At 44.0% G+C, this 21038-nt stretch overlaps 1 protein-coding gene across 2 annotated transcripts in view; it reads left to right on the top strand.

The window, feature by feature from the left end:
- Nucleotides 1–21038, top strand: part of LOC115111926 (kremen protein 1) — a 109022-nt gene that overhangs the window by 53793 nt on the left and 34191 nt on the right. For both annotated transcript variants that reach the window (XM_029638473.2, XM_029638472.2), the window contains exon 3: nucleotides 893–984. In XM_029638473.2, coding sequence (XP_029494333.1) covers nucleotides 893–984 — 92 coding nt within the window. The remainder of the gene's footprint in view (nucleotides 1–892; nucleotides 985–21038) is intronic.

Raw genomic sequence — 21038 nt, 5'->3', positions numbered from 1 at the left:
TCTCTATGGGATTTGAGATGTACTTGTTAGCTTTGCTAACCTTCGGATTACAGAGGATCAGTGGGGTTTGAAAATAGCACCCCTTGTGTTCATTGCCGGTATTACCAAATATCCCGTTATGGCGCAAGGTCGGTACGAAGGTATAACAATCTGGATACCACCCAAGCCTATTCCACACACTGGGATATGTGCTCCAAATGGTGTCTATGTAGCTATTTATTATGTAATTAACAGTTTATAACCTTCTTATAAACCCTTTTCAAACTCTCCATTAAAACCCATTATAAAGGGTAAGTGAAGTAGTAAAATTAATTGAACAAAGCACACAGACAGTATAGACAGTTCACAGAAACTAACAGTTGCTCAAAGGCCCTGTCTGGATGTGTGTATGTTCTCCCTCCCTTCCCGTCAGTGAAACCAAAACAGCCAAAGTGCCACCTGGGGCCAAAAGGGGCCAGGCTGTCAGGTTTGAAGGGTTAAAAGTGCAGAGTGGCGGTTCAAATGACCGTGGCCCCTTCAGACAAAAGACCCTGCTCCATTCTCGCCCCAGGACAGTTCTCTGTCTCAACCAGAACAAAGACCCCAACGTTCCTTTAGGCCACTGTCTGCCTGTCTGAGAGCCCACTGTCTAGGCCGGGGTCTGCTGGACATGCATGGTCAGGCCACTGAGGACAGGCTAACATAACAAACAGAGCAAAGCGACTAGCTAGCGCCTAGTGGGGGCGTTGCAGTAGGGAGATGATCATTTGCACCACAGACAGACACAATCTCAAAATCGTCTCTCTCGCCATATTCAGTGTCCAGTTTTTTGGTCGATAACCTCTTTTTATTTCTGTTTTCTCAACCTTATTTCCCCTCCGTCTCCCATCTCTCTCTTCATCCCTCCTTTCAGGAACCCTGATGGTGACGTCCAGCCGTGGTGTTACATCGCTGACCACGAAGAAGGAATCTACTGGAGATACTGTGACATCTCCACCTGTCAGAGTAAGTGGCTGTGTGTGTGTGTGTGTCTTTTTCTGTGTGTGTGTGCATGCTTGTGTGTGTTGACTCATGGAGTCAACGCCCTGTGTTCCTGTATTACACCCTCGCCGACCTGAAGCCCGGAGGCCCTGTACCATTTGCATGATCATCTGTTCATCTCCCGGTCTCTCATTCGGACAGATAGATACAGTAGTTATGAAAATGTTTATAGGTCGTCAGCAGGGTTTTACTGAGCTTATTATCATCCTGAAGAATGTGCCTAATTGCCTCTCATCACCAGACCTGCTATGCCTGGGCCTGTCTGTTCGATATGAACTGTCAGTCAGTCAGTCACACTGTGTGGGTTTCACTACTTACCGTATGTGGGTGTGTTACTGTGTGTGTATGTGAATTGTATGTGTATACATACATGTTTGTGAATATTTGTGTGCATGTTAACACGTCTGTATGTCTATGCATGTGTGTGTGTGTATCCTTTTTTTTAAATACCAGTGTTAGTGTGTGTGTTTACATTAATATCAGACTATCTCTATTAGCTGTCAGTCAGCTCAGCAGAGCAGTGCGCGTGTGTGCGTTGTTGCATCTATGCATGTTTTCTACTGGCTTGGCACAGACCTGGTAGAGCTGTCTGTCTCTCTCTCTGTCTGTAATCCCATCAGCCCAGCCTGGAACAGTCTCATCACCACATACGTTACACCCTCCTCCCTTCCTTTATCACTGGCTGGGAGAATGAACCGCTGTGGTATTACCTGATTGATGGGAGGGACAGGGAGCGAGAGGGAGAGACTGGGCCTAACGCATCAACCAGTCAACTCAATCACAGACTGGACATGACCTGAACACACAGTCAGTGTTACTAGACTCGACTGTGATGTCTGTCAGTGCTCTGGGTTGAAAACACTCCCATTCTTTATGTTTCTAACTTAAACCACATTATCAAATCAGGCATTATTTAAACAGCACATTCCAGACATGGAATGCAACACAATGTGCTTCACAGGGAAAATAAAAAAATTAAAAACTGAAATATTTACAAACATAAGCAAATAAAAAACAATATAATAATAAAAACTCAATGACTAAAAAAGCCCCCTAAGGAAAAACAAAGTTAAAAAGGTGTGTTTTAAGATACCAGTCGCAACATCTGTCCAGTGTCGGTGTTATTCTTCCCATGTTAATCTTCTATTTGTATTGGCCAGTCTGAGATATGGCTTTTTCTTTGCAACTCTGCCTAGAAGGCCAGCATCCTGGAGTCGCCTCTTCACTGTTGACCTTGAGACTGGTGTTTTGCGGGTACTATTTAATGAAGCTGCCAGTTGAGGACTTGTGAGATGTCTGTTTCTGAAACTAGACACTCTAATGTACTTGTCCTCTTGCTCAGTTGTGCACCGGGGCCTCCCACTCCTCTTTCTATTCTGGTTAGAGACCGTTTGCGCTGTTCTGTGAAGGGAGTAGTACAGAACGTTGTACGAGATCTTCAGTTTCTTGGCAATTTCTCGCATGGAATAGCCTTCATTTCTCAGAACAAGAATAGACTGCTGAGTTTCAGAAGAAAGTTCTTTGTTTCTGGCCATTTTGAGCCTGTAATCGAACCCACAAATGCTGATGCTCCAGATATTCAACTAGTCTAAAGAAGTTTTATTGCTTCTTTAATCAGAACAACAGTTTTCAGCTGTGCTAACATAATTGCAAAATGGTTTTCTAATGATCAATTAGCCTTTTAAAATGATAAACTTGGATTAGCTAACACAACGTGCCATTGGAACACAGGAGTGATGGTTGCTGATAATGGGCCTCTGTACGTATGTAGATATGCATTTTTTTTTTTAAATCAGCCATTTCCAGCTACAATAGTCATTTACAACATTAACAATGTCTACACTGTATTTCTGATCAAGTTGATGTTATTTTAAATGGACAAAAAATTTGCTTGTCTTTCAAAAACAAGAACATTTCTAAGTGACCCCAAACTTTTGAACGGTAGTGTATGTCCACAGTTTCGGCCCCCCTCAGGTTCTCTGGGAGGCTATTCCAGTGGCTGGGAGCATAGTAACTAAAGGCTGCCTCTCCATGCCTCTTGGTCCTAGGCTTTGAGATAGTTAAAAAGCCAGTGCCAGTGGACCTTAGAGACCTACTGGATACATAACTTAACATATAACCAATTATAACCAGTGTCATTTGACACTGCCAGTGTTAACAAATGTCACATAATAGATCTTGACAGGCCTGTTTGACCTCGTATGAAGGTCCACACTCGTACAGTACCTATGCCTATTTCAGACCTACACAACCAACTACTTAAGAATACTACAAGCAGAGTTCTTCCCTAATTTCATTGACCTCACGCGACCAGCCTGGACACAAAACTAACGAGGTGGAGCCACTGCAGGGTGGAGCCACTGCAGGGTGGAGCCACTGCAGGGTAGAGCCACTGCCCGCCAAGCTGGCGTGACCCTAGATAACAGGGCACAGTGGGACGACTTACTGATCAATCCTGGCAGATATAGACACAGCCTTAGTGAATGGCCACGCTGCCACACAAAAACACAGACCAAATCACATGTAGACCAACAAAAACATTTACATTGTCATTTAGAGTCATTTAGCAGATGCTCTCATCCAGAGTGTCTTACAGTTAGTGCATTCATCTTAAGATAGCTAGGTGAGACATAGTAAGTACACTTTTCATTAATAAAGTAGCTATCAGCAAAGTCAGAGCTAGATTTATTTATTTTTTGGGTGGGGGGTTGAGGTGAGCAGGGGGATTATTTAAGATACTCTTTGAAGAGGTAGGAAGATGGGCAGGGACTCTGTTTTATCTTCAGGGGGAAGCTGGTTCCACCATTTGGGTGCCAGGACAGAGATGAGCTTGGACTGGGCTGAGCGAGAACTGCCCTCCCGTAGGGGTGGGAGAGCCAAGAGACCAGAGGTGGCGGAACGGAGTGCTCGGGTTGGAGTGTAGGGTTTGAGCATAGCCTGAAGGTAGGGAGGGGCAGTTCCTCTTGCTGTTACGTAGGCAAGTACCATCTTGTAGTGGATGCGAGCTTCAGCTGGAAACCAGTGGAGTGTGCGGAGTAGCGGATTGACATGGGAGAACTTCGGAAGATTGAAAACCAGGCGGGCTGCAGCGTTATGGATAAGTTGCAGGGGTATGATGGTACAAGCGGGGAGCCCAGCCAACAGCGAGTTGCAGTAGTCCAGACAGGAGATGACAAGGGCCTGGAGTAGGACCTGTGTCGCTTCCTGTGTGAGGTAGGGTTGTACTCTACGGATGTTCTAGAGCATGCTGCAGAAGCGAGTCACTGCTTTGATGTTTGCAGAGAACGACAGGGTTTTGTCCAGAGTCCCACCAAGGTTCTTTGCACTCTGGGAGGGCGACACTGTGGAGTTGTCAACCGTGATGGAGGGGGCAGGCCTTTTCCGGTAGGAAGAGCAGCTCAGTCTTGTCGGGTTGAGCTTGATGTTGTGGGCCGACGTCTAAGCTGAGATATCTGCCAGGTACGCAGAGATGTGTGTCACCACCTGGGTGTCAGAAGGGGGAAGGACAAAAGTAGTTGAGTGTCATCTGCATAGCAATGATAGGAGAGACCATGTGAGGATATGACAGAGCCAAGTGACTTAGTGTATAGAGAGAAGAGGAGAGGGCCTAGAACCGAGCCCTGGGGGACACCAGTAATGAGAGTACGAGGTGCAGACACATATCCTCTCCACATCACCTGGTAGGAGCGGGCTGCCAGGTAGGATGAAATCCAAGAGTGTGCAGAGCCTGAGACACCCAACCCTGAGAGGGAGGAGAGGAGGATCTGATGGTTCACAGTTGCAAAGGCAGCGGATAGATCTAGGATAATGAGAACAGAGGAGAGAGAGTCAGCTTTGGCAGTGTGGCGAGCCTCTGTGAAACATAGAACAGCAGTCTCAGTTGAGTGACCTGTCTTGAAGCCTGACTGGTTAGGGTCAACAAGATTATTTTGAGGGAGATAACGAGAGAGTTGATCAGAGACAGCACGCTCAATTGTTTTGGAAAGAAAAGAAAGGGATGCAGGTCTACAGTTTTACGTCAGATAAGTCAAGTGTTGGTTTCTTGGGAAGGGGAGCGTCTCGGCCATTTTGAAGTCAGAGGGGATGCAGCCAGTGTTCAGGGATGAGTTGATGAGGGAAGTGAGGAAGGGGATAAGATCTCCAGTGATGGTCTGGAGAAGGGAGGGGATGGGGTTGAGCGGGCAGGTTGTCGGACGGCCAAACCTCACTAGTCGCAGGATTTCAGGTCGTGGTGTAGGGTAGTTCTGTGTGAGTGGGACCAGTAGACTCAATAGGCTAAGTGAATGAGGAGTGGATGTCGTCAACCTTCTTTTCAAAGTGGTTGAGAAAGTCATCCGCAGAGAGGGAGGAGGGAGGAGAGCAAAGATTGCGATGGCGCATGACCATTTGGGTAGGGGCTGAGGGGCTAGGGTTGGAGGAAAGGGAGACAGAAAAGGAACCAAAGTAATGATCAGAGACGAGGCGGGGGGTTGCAGTGAGTTTAGTAGGCAAACAGCCTCTAGTAAAGGTGAGGTCAAGCGTATTGCCTGCCTTGTGAGTTGTCATGATCTTGTGAGAAGACACTGACAGAAAGTGTGTTCTTTCGTTCACATGGCAGCTGCCTTTTAGATGCAGAAGAACACATTGAGAAAGGGCATGGCTGGAGGTGAAGGCAGGCAGAACCATGTGGCGACTGTGGTTTCACAATAAGATCAGACGACTTGGTTTCGTGTTCTAGAACGCACTCTCTTCTCGCTGGATGCCCTTGAGGCAGAACTGTCTCCTCAAGACAGAACAGGCACGTTCTCATCTGTCTTCATTGTAGATGCCTCGCTCAGGGCCCTTCCCTTCCTTTCTTTATCTCAATTGTCTCTTTATTCAGTAACACAGTGTGTCTATCTATCTATAATGCCAGGGCAGAAAGGGGAGCAGGGAGGGTGTGTGTAGATCTGCATTCAATATAGGCAATGCTCGTAGCAGGCAGAAGAGGTGGAACACACACACGGCACAGGGGTAGGTTACAGGACAGGCTGGCTGCACCAGTCCAGCCCGGAAGACAACAGACAAAATATGCATGGAGGCAGGGAGCACTATGGTGACCCAGCCACCCATCTGCACTGCAACAAAGGCTGGCCTCAATTTCCCTGAGATAAGTAATCAGCTTAGCTCTTACTCCAGCCAGGGGAATGGGTGGATGGATGGGAGGGTCGGACTGTTCTGCTCTGACACAAAGGGCATGGGATCGCTCTGGTCCAGACACTCATGGATATATGGACACTTGTGTGAAATAGGTCAGTCGAACGAAAAAGGGAGATGTAGACACCTAAAGTACACACACGCACGCACACGCACTGCCTTTTCAGCAACCCACGCATTGTTGGATGGGTTGATGGGTCCTTTAGTCATTTGGCCTCCAGAGGCTGAGAGGACAGCTGAAGACTGAGAGGACAGCTGAAGACTGAGAGGACAGCTGAAGACTGAGAGGAGTAGGCTTGAGTCACACAGAGGAGTAGTGGCCACAGTCTCTCTCGCTCCCTGTCCCCTCCTGCCTACTACATTCTTGGGGCTGGCTGGGAGGGTTAGGGAAGAGGAGGAAGGGAAGAATGGGGTGTAATGGTGTTCTGTGAGAGATCACCAGTGGTTAATGAGGTGTGGGGAATGTACCAGATAAATCCCTGTAAACCCCCACAGCCAAACTTACAATAGGGCCAAGCCCACTCTACCCTGAGCCAGGCCTGCGCCAATAGAACCCTTGGTGGCAAAAAAAAAAGCTGTAGGCCTATCCTCATAGTAGGATGTTGCAGAAACATTCCTGTCCCACTACCTTGAGTCTGTTGTGACCTTTCACCTTTTTGCAGGTGTGTTTTTCAGAAACATTTTGTAGTTATAGAATATTCAGTGGTGGAAAAAGTACCCAATTGTTATACTTGAGTATAAGTAAAGTAGCTGTACTTTAATAGAAAATGACTCAAGTAAAAGCGTAAGTCACCTGGTAAAATACTACTTGAGTAGAAGTCTAAAAGTATTTGGTTTTAAATATACCTAAAAGAAAACTCTTATAGTAAGCAAACCAAACGGCACAATGTTCTTGATATTTTTTTACATTTACAGATAGCCTGGGGCACACTCCAACGCAGACATCATTTACAAATGAAGCATTTGTGCATTTACTTGATGAAGTCACCCCACCACTTTCCCTCTTCCATCTGTCTGAGAATGACACAGATCGAAGAGCTTTCTGGCAGTGTCAGGGGGAGGGCTCCGGGAACTAAAGTCCTGGAGCCTTCTCTGAAACATGCACGCACACACACACACACACACACACACACACACACACACACACACACACACACTGTACTCCTTGAGCGTTCTCTAAAAAACAAAGAGACTTTGAGACATTGAAGTGAGTGAGGCGAAGAGCTCATCTCTCAACAACCAGCCATATGATCAGGAAAAACAGGCTCTGTGTGTCACTACTGTGCATTCCTATCTTCAGATACAGCCTCTCAGTTTTCTCTGCTGCACTCAACACTAACAATTTGTTCTCTACAGCATGTTTACATTTTCAGTTCAACGAAGGGATAATCCCATGACTCATATGTATACTTCATAAACATACATATTATTCCACCCAGGGACAATTGAACTGTGGAGAATAGCCAATATGCTAAAAGTATATGCTATAAATTTTTTCTTTAGTGCAAGTTGACATGTCAAGCAAATCATTAGAGGATATCCAAACGAACTTACCTGGTGTAAGTTCAAAGGCAAGTCCCTCAAGGATCTTATTTGTGATTGATTAGAGGAGCGAGGTAAAACTTAAAGCTGCCTTTTCCTGTTGCACCTGAAATGTGTATTATAAAAATAAATATGTATTATAAATCAAGTTTAAAAAACGTACAGTGAGGTCATTTCGTACAGTGAGGTCATTTCGTACAGTGAGGTCATTTCGTACAGTGAGGTCATTTCGGTCTATGCAGAGGCCTTCATCAGACAGAGGATATGCTAATGTACATGTTTGCTCTGTGCATTGAAGTTCAAAGTAAAGACAGTCGCTGAAGGGTGTTAGTCGTGATTGATTCGGGAGGACAGAGGTAAAGCCTGACGCTACCTGGTGCACTTCAAAGTGTGATCACTGATTCTGTTATCAGAAATACTTCCACACCGTCATTACCACGCTATCTGTCTGCAGTTTTTATGAGATGGTCCATTGATTTATTAATACCCTACATATATGTTCTGTTTTGTTATGCTATAAAGGAAAAGGTTATGATGCGATATATGATCCCTTGGTTGCAATATATCACTAGTCCCTGGAGTTTGTCTGTGGTAGTGTCATGTGGTCTGTGTCGCATGGTAATATATTTGACATTTTAATCCTTTTCTCTTTAACCAGAGCGACAATCAATGCATTTAACCAAGGTAGGTAAAAACAACTCACTGTTTTAATCAGTTGCCATCTTGCTCTACCTGCAGAGTTGGTGTATGTTGAAGTTTCCCCTAGACACTGATCTGGGGTCAGTTTTCCCCACTAATGGTTAAGGTTAGGATTGGGTGAGGGGAAGCTGATCCTAGATCTGTATTTAGGTGCTAGGGGAAACTTCACTCCGGAGCTGGAGAGTTAAACAGTTCAGGAGAGAGTCAAAGTCATATCATCTCCCCTCAGTAGGAGTGAGACTGTTCTCATAGGACACCTGAGACTGAGAACTCTCCCTCCATTCAGGCCCTTCGTGTAACTGACCAGCCATTCCAGGCCCAGGAGAGCACAGGGACCATTGTTCTGGCAGCTCAATGGCGCCATTGTGGGGGGTGAAAGTGAGACGCGGGCGGCTCAGTGGCTTAAGGAGTTTTTTATACATCCCCTCCCCACAGATAGATGATTTAATGCAACTGTGGTCATCTGATTGTCTGTTTTTTCCAGGGCATCTAGTACAGAGAATATGGGGAAAACGTATTTTGAAGCCTTATTATCATCTTGTAATGATCCTGACTAAATACCAAATATGTAGTGGCAAAATACTGCTGTACTGTAGATAAAAGGCAGTATGCTTTCAACACACACAGACATACCTGGTTTGTTGTTTAAACCAGAGAGACTTTCAAGTTGTGTTATTGTGGTCGTTATTCTCATCATGGTCACTCCTGTTAGAGACAGATGAAAGTCTATGGTAGGTGGTCTCATCCTCTCCACCCCTTTACACACACACACACACACGCACGCACGCACACACACACACACACACACAAATGTGCATGTGAGCAAGAGTGTGTGTCTGTGTGCGTACATGCCTGTGTGTGAATGTGTCTGTATGACTAATCTCTGTCTCAGCCCTGACGCCTGTCTGTCAGTATAAGCTGCCCCTCTCACCTGTCTGTTCCAGACCCCTCTCCAATGAGTAAACTCTTTGTTGGGTCTCAATGACCCCTGACCTCTCACAACTCCGCCCACATTACCCCTGGGGGTAAATGCCTGCACACAGGTACAAACAAGCTTTTCGTATCCCTAAGGGGGAAGTGGAGGGGACGGAGGAACGGGACAAAAACAAGAGAGAATCATTATTATTAGTATTTCTCTCTCTCCCTTTCTGTCTTTCTCTGTTACATAGTCTAAATAGGGTCATTGTCATTAGGGAATTAAATGGATTGATGTCAAGGAGAGGTAGTTATACAGACTGGCCTTTAATAGAAACAAATAGACGCTTGTTATCAAACCTTTGTCTGGAGAAACAAGAGAAGAGAAATACTGTAGCATGGTGACCCTCTTACATAGGTATCATCAGAGCAAAGCCAAGTCCAGACAAAATGCATATAGCCTATGGAATAGCTTGTATGGGATATGGGATAGCTTATATGGGATATGGGATAGCTTATATGGGAGAGCTTGTATGGGATATGGGGATAGCTTATATGGGATATGGGATAGCTTATATGGGAGAGCTTGTATGGGATATGGGATAGCTTATATGGGATATGGGATAGCTTATATGGGATATGGGATAGCTTATATGGGATATGGGATAGCTTATATGGGATATGGGATAGCTTATATGGGAGAGCTTGTATGGGATATGGGGATAGCTTATATGGGATATGGGATAGCTTATATGGGATATGGGATAGCTTATATGGGATATGGGATATGGGATAGCTTGTATGGGATATGGGATAGCTTATATGGGATATGGGATATGGGATAGCTTATATGGGATATGGGATAGCTTGTATGGGATATGGGGATAGCTTGTATGGGATAGCTTATATGGGATATGGGATAGCTTATATGGGACCGCTTGTATGGGATATGGGGATAGCTTGTATGGGATATGGGGATAGCTTGTATGGGATATGGGGATAGCTTGTATGGGATATGGGGATAGCTTGTATGGGATATGGGGATAGCTTGTATGGGATATGGGGATAGCTTGTATGGGATATGGGGATAGCTTGTATGGGATATGGGGATAGCTTGTATGGGATACTGTAGTTTATATACAGTGTATATAGAGGAACCACCATATTATCCTCATTGATAAATGAACCTGCTCTGTGAGTAATGTATTCTTGTGAATTAGGAATCAATCCACACAGAATAGTTCAGTTGAGACAGAACCTAGACAGAGAACACATGCTATGCTGGCACGTAGACCGGTTTATGTATGACCTGAGAGGAGGGAAAATGGGGTTTTACATCCGCTATTACAGGGTACTGAGTCACACACACAAACAGTCCCATTCAAAATGTCAGTAAGGACTTAAGTTAGGGAATGTCCAGGCCAAGAAGGCCAGATGTCCTATGGGAATGAGACCGTCAAGAATGGCATTCTTCAAGAATATTGAAGAGATAAGAATCATCCGAATTTCTTAAATATAGTCTGAACCCTCTGTCTTGACAGACGTCTTTTCGCATGCTATTCTACACAAACCACTGTGCCGTTTACATTGGAACACACACACACACACACCAGGACGTATGAGAACTTCCCTGTGGTCTAAACGGTAGCTAAAGCAACCTTCTGTCACAGTTATTAAAATCACGAAAGACACGTTGTTCACTTTGAAAGAGGATAATGATGAATTGAAGAGCTAGTCTTCCTGGGGTCTGTTATGTGTCGGACTGCAGGAAGACTAGCTGTCGCCATTGGCGTCGGCTAATGGGGATCCTACTAAAATCATAAATCATTCAAGCGCTTCTGAAAGAACCCCACAGGGGCAGACAGACATTTAGGAAAGCCATGCTTTTCATCTCCATCGGATCCGCCGATGAAACGGAAGCCTATCTCCCCAGGACACATACTGCAGTGTGTGCGTGCGTGCAAGTGCTGTGTATTCGTCTGTCCTCTAGAAAAGCCTATGTAAGTTACGATCGGCAGAACGTACAAAAAAAAAAACATTTTTAGATGGCTGTTTTGGCCTCTAAAACGTGTTTATTATGATCGATCCCCACATGGAGTAAAAAAAAAAAGAAAGTTGGCTACAAATCGAGACATTTCATTAAATAGTGATCAATTCTGACTACTACAATTGTCGTCACACAGGACCACCTGCTGACACAGACCAATCACGGGCCGGCAGGCTAAGAGTCGTCTCGCAACCTCATGCCATAGACATTAAGGTTGACAGGATGAAAACAACTACATCGACAATGAGCCTTTCCCGGTTACAGCTACTTTCACCACAATCATTAGCGATTTTTTTTGTGCCATTCAGCCCCATTCAGCAATATGGCACGCTTCAAATTCAAATACGTCCGGCTTCATGCGCTATTGGGAGTTGTCCATAGGAATACATGGGTGACATCAGCGCTATTACTATCCACTGGTTTTAACGTCTATGGTGCATACGTGTGTGTGCATGGCACAGCGGACATTTTAAATGTTCTCTCCTTTGTTCCCTGGGTTCAGTCAGGCACACAGAAAGCCCTCTAATTATTAATTTAGAACAGAGTTGTGTTCTGTTCTCTTCCTTTAATTAGCTTCTTCTGCTAGGGGCCCTCAGGCAAACGCATTGATCTCCTCTGTCTTCTATCTCTCTGTCGTGTTGTAACACATCTAGCCAACACACACACACACACACACACACACACACACACACACACACACACACACACACACACACACACACAAACAGATTAGGCAGGCAGACACACACAGTGCACCATGCACACACATAGGATGCACGAACACACACACACAGACATACACATGCAGCAAGCACACACAGACATACACACAGGGCCAGGCGGATTACAGGACGCATACTCAGAGCATGCGCTGACCAGCTGGCATTTTCAACCTCTCCCTGACTCAGTCTGTAATACCTACATTTTACAAGCAGACCACCATAGTCCCTGTGGCTAAGAACGCCAAGGTAAACTGTTTAAATGACTATCGCCCCGTAGCACTCACATCTGTAGCCATAAAATACTTTGAAAGGCTGATCATGGCTCACGTCAACACCATCATCCCAAACACCCTGGACCCACTCCAATTACGCATACCGCCCCAACAGATCCACAGATGAGGCAATCTGTTAAAGCAAATCACTAAGCTCAGGACACTGGGACTGAACACCTCCCTCTGCAACTGGATCCTGGACTTCCTGATGGGCCGCCCCCAGGTGGTGAGGGTAGGCAACAACACATCCGCCATGCTGACCCTTAACATGGGGCCCCTCAGGGGTGCGTATTTAGTCCCCTCCTGTTCACACACGACTGCATGGCGAAGTACGACTCCAACACCAACATTACGTTTGTTGACGAAACGACAGTGTTATGCCTGATCACCGATGGCGATTAGACCGCCTATAGATAGGAGGGCAGTGAGCTGATTGTGGACTACAGGAAACAGAGGGCCGAGCACGCCCCCAACCACATCGATGGGGCTCTAGTAGAGCATTTCGAGAGCTTCAAGTTCCTCGGTGACCACATCACTAAGGAATTAACATGGTCCACACACATCAACAGAGTCGTGAAGAAGGCACGACAATGCCTCTTCCACCACAGGAAACTGAAAAGACTTGACATGGGCCCACAGATCTTCCAAAAAATCTATAGCTGCACCATTGAGACTATCTTGACTGGCTGCATCACCACTTCGTATGGCAACTGCTTGGCATCAACCGCAAGGCGCTACAGAGAGTAGTGCGTACGGCCCAGTTCATCACTGGGGCTGAGCTCCCTACCATCCAGAACCTCTATACCAAGCGGTGTCAGAGGAAGCCCTAAAAATTGTCAAAGAGTATTAGCTACTCTAGTGTTAGCTAATCCAAGTTTATCATTTAAAAAGGCTTATTGAACATTAGAAAACCCTTTTGCAATTATGTTAGCACAGCTGAAAACTCTTGTTCTGATTAAAGAAGCCATAAATCTGACCTTCTTTAGACTAGTTGAGTATCTGGAGCATCAGCATTTCGATTACAGGCTCAAAATGGCCAGAAACAAAGAACTTTCTTCTCAAACTCGTCAGTCTATTCTTGTTCTGAGAAATGAAAGCAATTCCACGTGAGAAATTGCCAAGAAACTGAAGATCTTGTACAACGCTGTGTTCTAGTCCCTTCACAGAACAGTGCAAACTGTCTCTAACCAGAATAGAAAGAGGAGTGGGAGGCCCCGGTGCACAACTGAGCAGGAGGACAAGTACATTAGAGTGTCTAGTTTGAGAAACAGACACCTCACAGGTCCTCAACTGGCAGCTTCATTAAATAGTACCCGCAAAACACCAGTCTCAACGTCAACAGTGACGAGGCGACTCCTCTGCCTTCTAGGCAGAGTTGCAAAGAAAAAGCCATATCTCAGACTGGCCAATAAAAATAAAAGATTAAGATGGGCAAAAGGACACAGACACTGGACAGAGATATGGCTTTTTCTTTGCACACACACACACACATACAGACACACATGCGTATACACATACCCTCAAAATCTCCCCCTTCTACACCAGAGGGGTGACACCTTCATCCCCGGGGAGTAGTAAAAGCAAAGAAGGCCAAAAACAACATTCTGTTTAAAAATCAGCTGCCTATTGTCTTACTGAGACCTGTTTCACTGCCATAACCACCAATAACCCCCCTTCACCACATTGTTTTATGGTGCACAAACACACACACACACACAAAGTATGTGTTTTATGAAAGCCTTGTTGCAGTGCCTCATTTACAACAGGCTGGATTTATGATGTCTAAAGCCCTGGATCAAGAATAAAACACACAGACACACATAAAGACATAAAGCAGGAAACACCCTCTCTCTTTAATAACACTAACTAGAATGTCTCCACATCTCTTTTTTCCTATGGGAGTTATGGCATATTCTCTCTGTTTAATTTTGTTGCTCATAAATCATGCTGGAGTAAAACAGAGCAGAACAGAGCTGTCCTGACCCTAATAAGACTCAGCTGTTTTTATACGTTTTAGTCTGAGTATGAGGAGTTTAATTCCAGAACACTATACAGTACCAGTCAAAAGTTTGGACAAACCTACTCATATTTTTTAAACTATTTTCTACATTGTGGACTAATAGCGTAGACATCACAACTATGAAATAACACGTATGGAATCATGTAATAACCAAAAAATTGTTAAAGAAATCCAAATATATTTTATATGATGACAGCTTTGCACACTCTTGGCATTGTCTCAACCAGCTTCATGAGGTAGTCGCCTGAAATGCATTTCAATTAACAAGTGTGCCTTGTTAAAAGTACATTTGCTGAATTTCTTTCCTTCTTGAGCCAATCGGTAGTGTTGTGACAAGATAGCGGTGGCATACAGAAGATAGCCCTATTTGGTAAAGACCAAGTCCATATTATGGCAAGAAATAGCTCAAATAAGCAAAGAGAAACAACAGTCCATCATTACTTTAAGACATGAAGGTCAGTAAAATCTGGAAAATGTCAAGAACTTTAAAAGTTTCTTCAAGTGCAGTCGCAAGAACCATCAAGCGCTATGATGAAACTGGCTCTCATGAGGACCGCCACAGGAAAGGAAGACTCAGACTTACATCTGCTGCAGAGTTACCAGCCTCAGAAATTGCAGCCCAAATAAATGCTTCACAGAGTTCAAGTAACAGACACATTTCAACCTCAACTGTTCAGAGGAGACTGTGTGAATCAGCCGCCCTTAATGGTCGAATTGCTGCAATGAAACCACTACTAAAGGACACTAATAAGAAGAAGAGACTTGCTTGGGTACAATGGACATTAGACCGATGGAAATCTGTCCAAATCTGTTCGAGTCCAAATTTGAGATTTTTGTTTCTAACTGCCCTGTCTTTCTAATGCAAGTAGAACAGAGGATCTCCGCAGGTGTAATGGTGTGGTGGTGCTTTGTTGATTACACTGTTGGTGGTTTATTTAGAATTCAAGGCACACTTAACCAGCATGGCTTCCACAGCATTCTGCAGCAATACAGCATCCCACCTAGTTTGCGCTTAGTGGGACTACAATTTGTTTTTCAACAGGACAATGACCCAAAACAAACCTCCAGGCTGTGTAAGGGCTATTTGACCAAGAAGAAGAGTGATGAAGTGCTGCATCAGATGACCTGGCCTCCACAATCACCCGACCTCAAACCAATTGAGATGGTTTGAGATGAGTTGGACCGCAGAGTGTTAGGAAAAGCAGCCAACAACTGCTCAGAATATGTAGGAACTCCTTCAAGACGTTTGGAAAAGCATTCCAGGTGAAGCTGGTTACATTTACATTTAAGTCATTTAGCAGACGCTCTTATCCAGAGCGACTTACAAATTGGTGCGTTCACCTTAAGTTTGGTTGAGTGGCTACTTAGAATAATCCAAAATATAAAATATATTTAGATTTGATTAACACTTTTTTGGTTACTACATGATTCCATATGTGTTATTTCATAGTTTTGTCTTCACTATTATTCTACAAAGTAGAAATGGTTAAAATAAAGAAAAACCCTTCAATGTTTTGACTGGTACTGTATATTTATTTTCAGAAATGCTGGTCATTTATTGTTTAAATAGATTATGTGTGTAATTTATTGTTTAAATAGATTGTGTGTTTTTTCATTTTTGGTTGTTCAATGACAGACATGTACTCTGTTTGTTTAAAATCGATCACTTGGTGGTTTAATTTCAGAGAGACAAAGTCAAGTTATTTTTGCTAAATGCTATATATAAACGCCTCACTCTCAGAGAAATAAGTAGTACTTCTGGGTTATACACAGTCAAATATAACAAATAAATAAATTTTGTATAAATAAATGTACAAATTATACATTTGTGACATCAATATTTAAAAAAATATATATATATATACAGTTGAAGTTGGAAGTTTACATACACTTAGGTTGGAGTCATTAAAACTAATTTTTCAACCACTCCACAAATGTCTTGTTAACAAACTATAGTTTTGGCAAGTCGGTTAGGACATCTACCCTGTGCATGACACAAGTCATTTTCCCAATAACTGTTTACAGACAGATTATTTCACTTATAATTCACTGTTTCACAATTCCAGTGAGTCCAAAGTTTACATACACTAAGTTGACTGTGCCTTTAAACAGCTTGGAAATTCCAGGAAATTATGTCATGGCTTTAGAAGCTTCTGATAGGCTAATTGACATAATTTGAGTCAATTGGAGGTGTACCTGTGGATGCATTTCAAGGCCTACCTTCAAACTCAGTGCCTCTTTGCTTGACATCGTGGGGAAATCAGACAAGACCCCAGAAAAAAATGTAGACCTCCACAAGTCTGGTTCATCCTTGGGAGCAATTTCCAAACGCCTGAAGGTACCAAGTTCATCTGTACAAACAATAGTATGCAAGTATAAACACCATGGGACCACGCTGCCGTCATACCGCTCAGGAAGGAGACGCGTTCTGTCTCCTAGAGATGAACGTACTTTGGTGTGAAAAGTGAAAATCAATCCCAGAACAACAGCAAAGGACATTGTGAAGATGATGGAGGAAACAGGTACAAAAGTATCTATATCCCCAGTAAAACTAGTCCTATATCAACATTTCTTGAAAGGCCGCTCAGCAAGGAAGAAGCCACTGCTCCAAAACCGCCATAAAAAATCCAGACTACGTTTTGCAACTGCACATGGGGCCAAAGATCGTACTTTTTGGAGAAATGTCCTCTGGTCTGATGAAACACAAATAGAACTGCTTGGCCATAATGACCATTGTTATTTTTGGAGGAAAAGGGGAGGCTTGCAAGCTGAAGAACACCATCCCAACCGTGAAGCACGGGGGTGGCAGCATCAGGTTGTGGGGGTGCTTTGCTGCAGGAGGGACTGGTGCACATCACAAAATAGATGGTGCACATCACAAAATAGATGGCATGAGGAAGGGAAAATTATGTGGATATATTGAAGCAACATCTGAAGACATCAGTCAGGAAGTTAAAGCTTGGTGGCAAATGGGTCTTCCAAATGGACAATGACCCCAAGCATACTTCCAAAGTTGTGGCAAAATAGCTTAAGGACAACAAAGTCAAGGTATTGGAGTGGCCATCACAAAGCCCTGACCTCAGTCCTATAGAAAATGTATGGGCATAACTGAAAAAGCATGTGCAAGGAAGGAGGCCTACAAACCTGACTCAGTTACATCAGCTCTGTCAGGAAGAATGGGCCAAAATTCACCCAACTTTATTGTGGGAAGCTTGTGGAAGGCTACCCAAAACGTTTGACCCAAGTTAAACAATTTAAAGGCAATGCTACCTAATACTAATTGAGTGTATGCAAACTTCTGACCCACTGGGAATGCGATGAAATAAATAAAAGCTGAACTAAATCATTCCCTCTACTATTATTCTGACATTTCACATTTACATTTAAGTCATTTAGCAGACGCTCTTATCCAGAGCGACTTACAAATTGGTGCTTTCACCTTATCTTAAAATAAAGTGGTGATCCTAACTGACCTAAGACAGGGAATTTTTACTAGGAATACATGTCAGGAATTGAGTTTAAATGTATTTGGCTAAGATGTATGTATACTTGTATGTATGTATACTTCCGACTTCAACTGTACATATGATATTTTAGTCATTTGGCATGCTCATATACAGAGCGACGTACAGTAAGGGCATTCATCCTAAGATAATAATCATTATTATTATTGTTATTATTGTATTATTATTATTTATTACATTTGTAAAGCGCTTTCCATTATACAGAATCATCTAAAATGTCATTCAAAAAATGGAACCAACTGAACAGGGCAACTGACACAAACACCACAGCTGCTACAAGGGACAAGGACACCAAGGAGCAAAGCTATCAACAGAAAGCCTGAAAGGGAAAGGTCTTTATGCCCGTTTTAAAGGAGCCCAGACTCTGTTGTGTTTGATAGCAGTGCTGTAGTTGAGTCACAAAGTTCCCTGTACTTGAGTCCAAGTCGAGTCACGAGTCCCTATAGTTGAAGTTCAAATCGAGTCCAAGTCACCAATGGTCGAGTCACGGGTCTCTCAATTTATAATAGGTCTTATTGTCCCGTGTGGCTCAGTTGGTAGTGCATGGTGCTTGCAACACCACAGTTGTGGGTTCAATTCCCATGGGGGACCAGAATGAAAATGTATGCACTCACTACTGTAAATTGCTCTGGATAAGAGCATCCGCTAAAATGTAAATCTATTGTGCAATTTTTTGTAGTCGCAACCAAATGGCAATATATCGCCACTCCCTCATGAACAAAACCCACAAATGTACTATTAATCACTACCTCACAAGTTATACTCAAAACCTGTGTTTCACTACTTATTTACTACGTAAATTAATGTTAAATTAGGCTCTCGGCTACTTTTTTGTAATCACCCACTGATATTTGGGAGACTTGTCAGAACCTGGCAATGGGATGCAGGGGGGAAAGTGGCAGGGTAGAGCGAGATGACAAAGACAGCGTACTTTTCTATACTCAAGGGGAAAGAGACAAATAGCTAGACTGTTGTTTTACCATTAAACTCAATACTAGTATTGTTACCAATTTCGTAAACTAATTTGTGTTTCTTAACCAGGCAAAGCTAACTAGTAGGCTGGTGGTTACGGGGAAGGAAGAGAGTCTATTGCTCGATGTGTAGCCTATGATTGGAGGCGAAGCCGGAACGGTGCCTGTCTGTCCACACTCATACCATGCTCTCCCACACTTATACCATGCTCTCCCACACTCATACCATGCTCTCCCACACTTATACCATGCTCTCCCACACTCATACCATGCTCTCCCACACTTATACCATGCTCTCCCACACTCATACCATGCTCTCCCACACTTATACCATGCTCTCCCACACTCATACCATGCTCTCCCACACTCATACCATGCTCTCCCACACTCATACCATGCTCTCCCACACTTATACCATGCTCTCCCACACTCATACCATGCTCTCCCACACTTATACCATGCTCTCCCACACTCATACCATGCTCTCCCACACTTATACCATGCTCTCCCACACTCATACCATGCTCTCCCACACTCATACCATGCTCTCCCACACTCATACCATGCTCTCCCACACTTATACCATGCTCTCCCACACTCATACCATGCTCTCCCACACTTATACCATGCTCTCCCACACTTATACCATGCTCTCCCACACTCATACCATGCTCTCCCACACTCATACCATGCTCTCCCACACTTATACCATGCTCTCCCACACTCATACCATGCTCTCCCACACTTATACCATGCTCTCCCACACTCATACCATGCTCTCCCACACTTATACTATGCTCTCCCACACTCATACCATGCTCTCCCACACTTATACCATGCTCTCCCACACTCATACCATGCTCTCCCACACTTATACCATGCTCTCCCACACTCATACCATGCTCTCCCACACTCATACCATGCTCTCCCACACTCATACCATGCTCTCCCACACTTATACTATGCTCTCCCACACTCATACCATGCTCTCCCACACTTATACTATGCTCTCCCACACTCATACCATGCTCTCCCACACTTATACCATGCTCTCCCACACTCATACCATGCTCTCCCACACTTATACCATGCTCTCCCACACTCATACCATGTTCTCCCGCAGCTCACCAGCTGATGTAGGCTGCAAATGCCAGGTGTGGCACATCCTTCCCACTGCTAGAGAACAAAACCCTTGCTGCTCTGTGCAGCCAGTGGTGCTAATATTCTGCCTATCATTAGTAGCCTATCCAGTCCACGTGCAAATACAAGTCACGAGAAGGCGAGTCAGAGTCCTGGACTCAAGTATCACAACACTGCTAGCTATGTGAGACAGCCACATATACCAGTCAAATATACAGGATACGAGCATTCCATTCCAGTTAAACAATGAATATATAGCATCTATGAATAGAAAATCTGAGAACAGTAATATTTTACACACACAAAAAAAAATTTGAATGGTGGATATAGAGTTTTTGGGGAATAAACTCTTCATATAGACATACAGAGAAATAAACTCACAAACACAGAAATGTATAAGGACATAGAGATGAGAACGAGCGTGTGTGAGTAATGGAGAGAGATCAACAGAGGTAAAGACAGAAAGTGAAAGAGAGAGAGAGAAAGAGAGCGAGAACTACAGAGAGAGAGAAGAACTTATAAACACAGTCAGTGATAAGTATTATTTCCTTGGTGCATGAACATTCCCGGAGAGACAGATGAGTCTGTTCCAGGCGGTGAGGTGTGTGTGTGCGTGAGCGTGCACGTCAGTGCTTGTGTACATGTGTGTGGGAGAGTTGTTAAGGTGTTGACAACCCGTCGGTAAGGTGGTGGCATCATTAATGGGCCTCTGGGATCCTGTCCAAGCCCCAAAATACCTTCCTGTGGGGCACTGAGACACAAACACACACACACATTAGTGTAGGTAGGTAGAGATCCAGCCAATAGGAGCATCTTAAATTGCCTGACTGTGAGTGAAGAGTCTTTTATGACAGGGGTGTTTTTAAAATCTCCATCTCCCTTTGTGACATCACAGCATTCCTAACCAAGAAGTGCTAATGAGCTTCTCTCTTTTATGGCATCACGTAGTTGGATGTAAATGAACCCACAGCGTTAGCTAAGAAGCTAAAGT

This window comes from Oncorhynchus nerka, linkage group LG27 (genome assembly GCF_034236695.1).
Source record: "Oncorhynchus nerka isolate Pitt River linkage group LG27, Oner_Uvic_2.0, whole genome shotgun sequence".
Lineage (NCBI taxonomy): Eukaryota > Metazoa > Chordata > Actinopteri > Salmoniformes > Salmonidae > Oncorhynchus > Oncorhynchus nerka.
The sequence above is the reverse complement of the archived record's forward strand: the minus strand, read 5'-3'. Positions and strand labels throughout refer to the sequence as shown.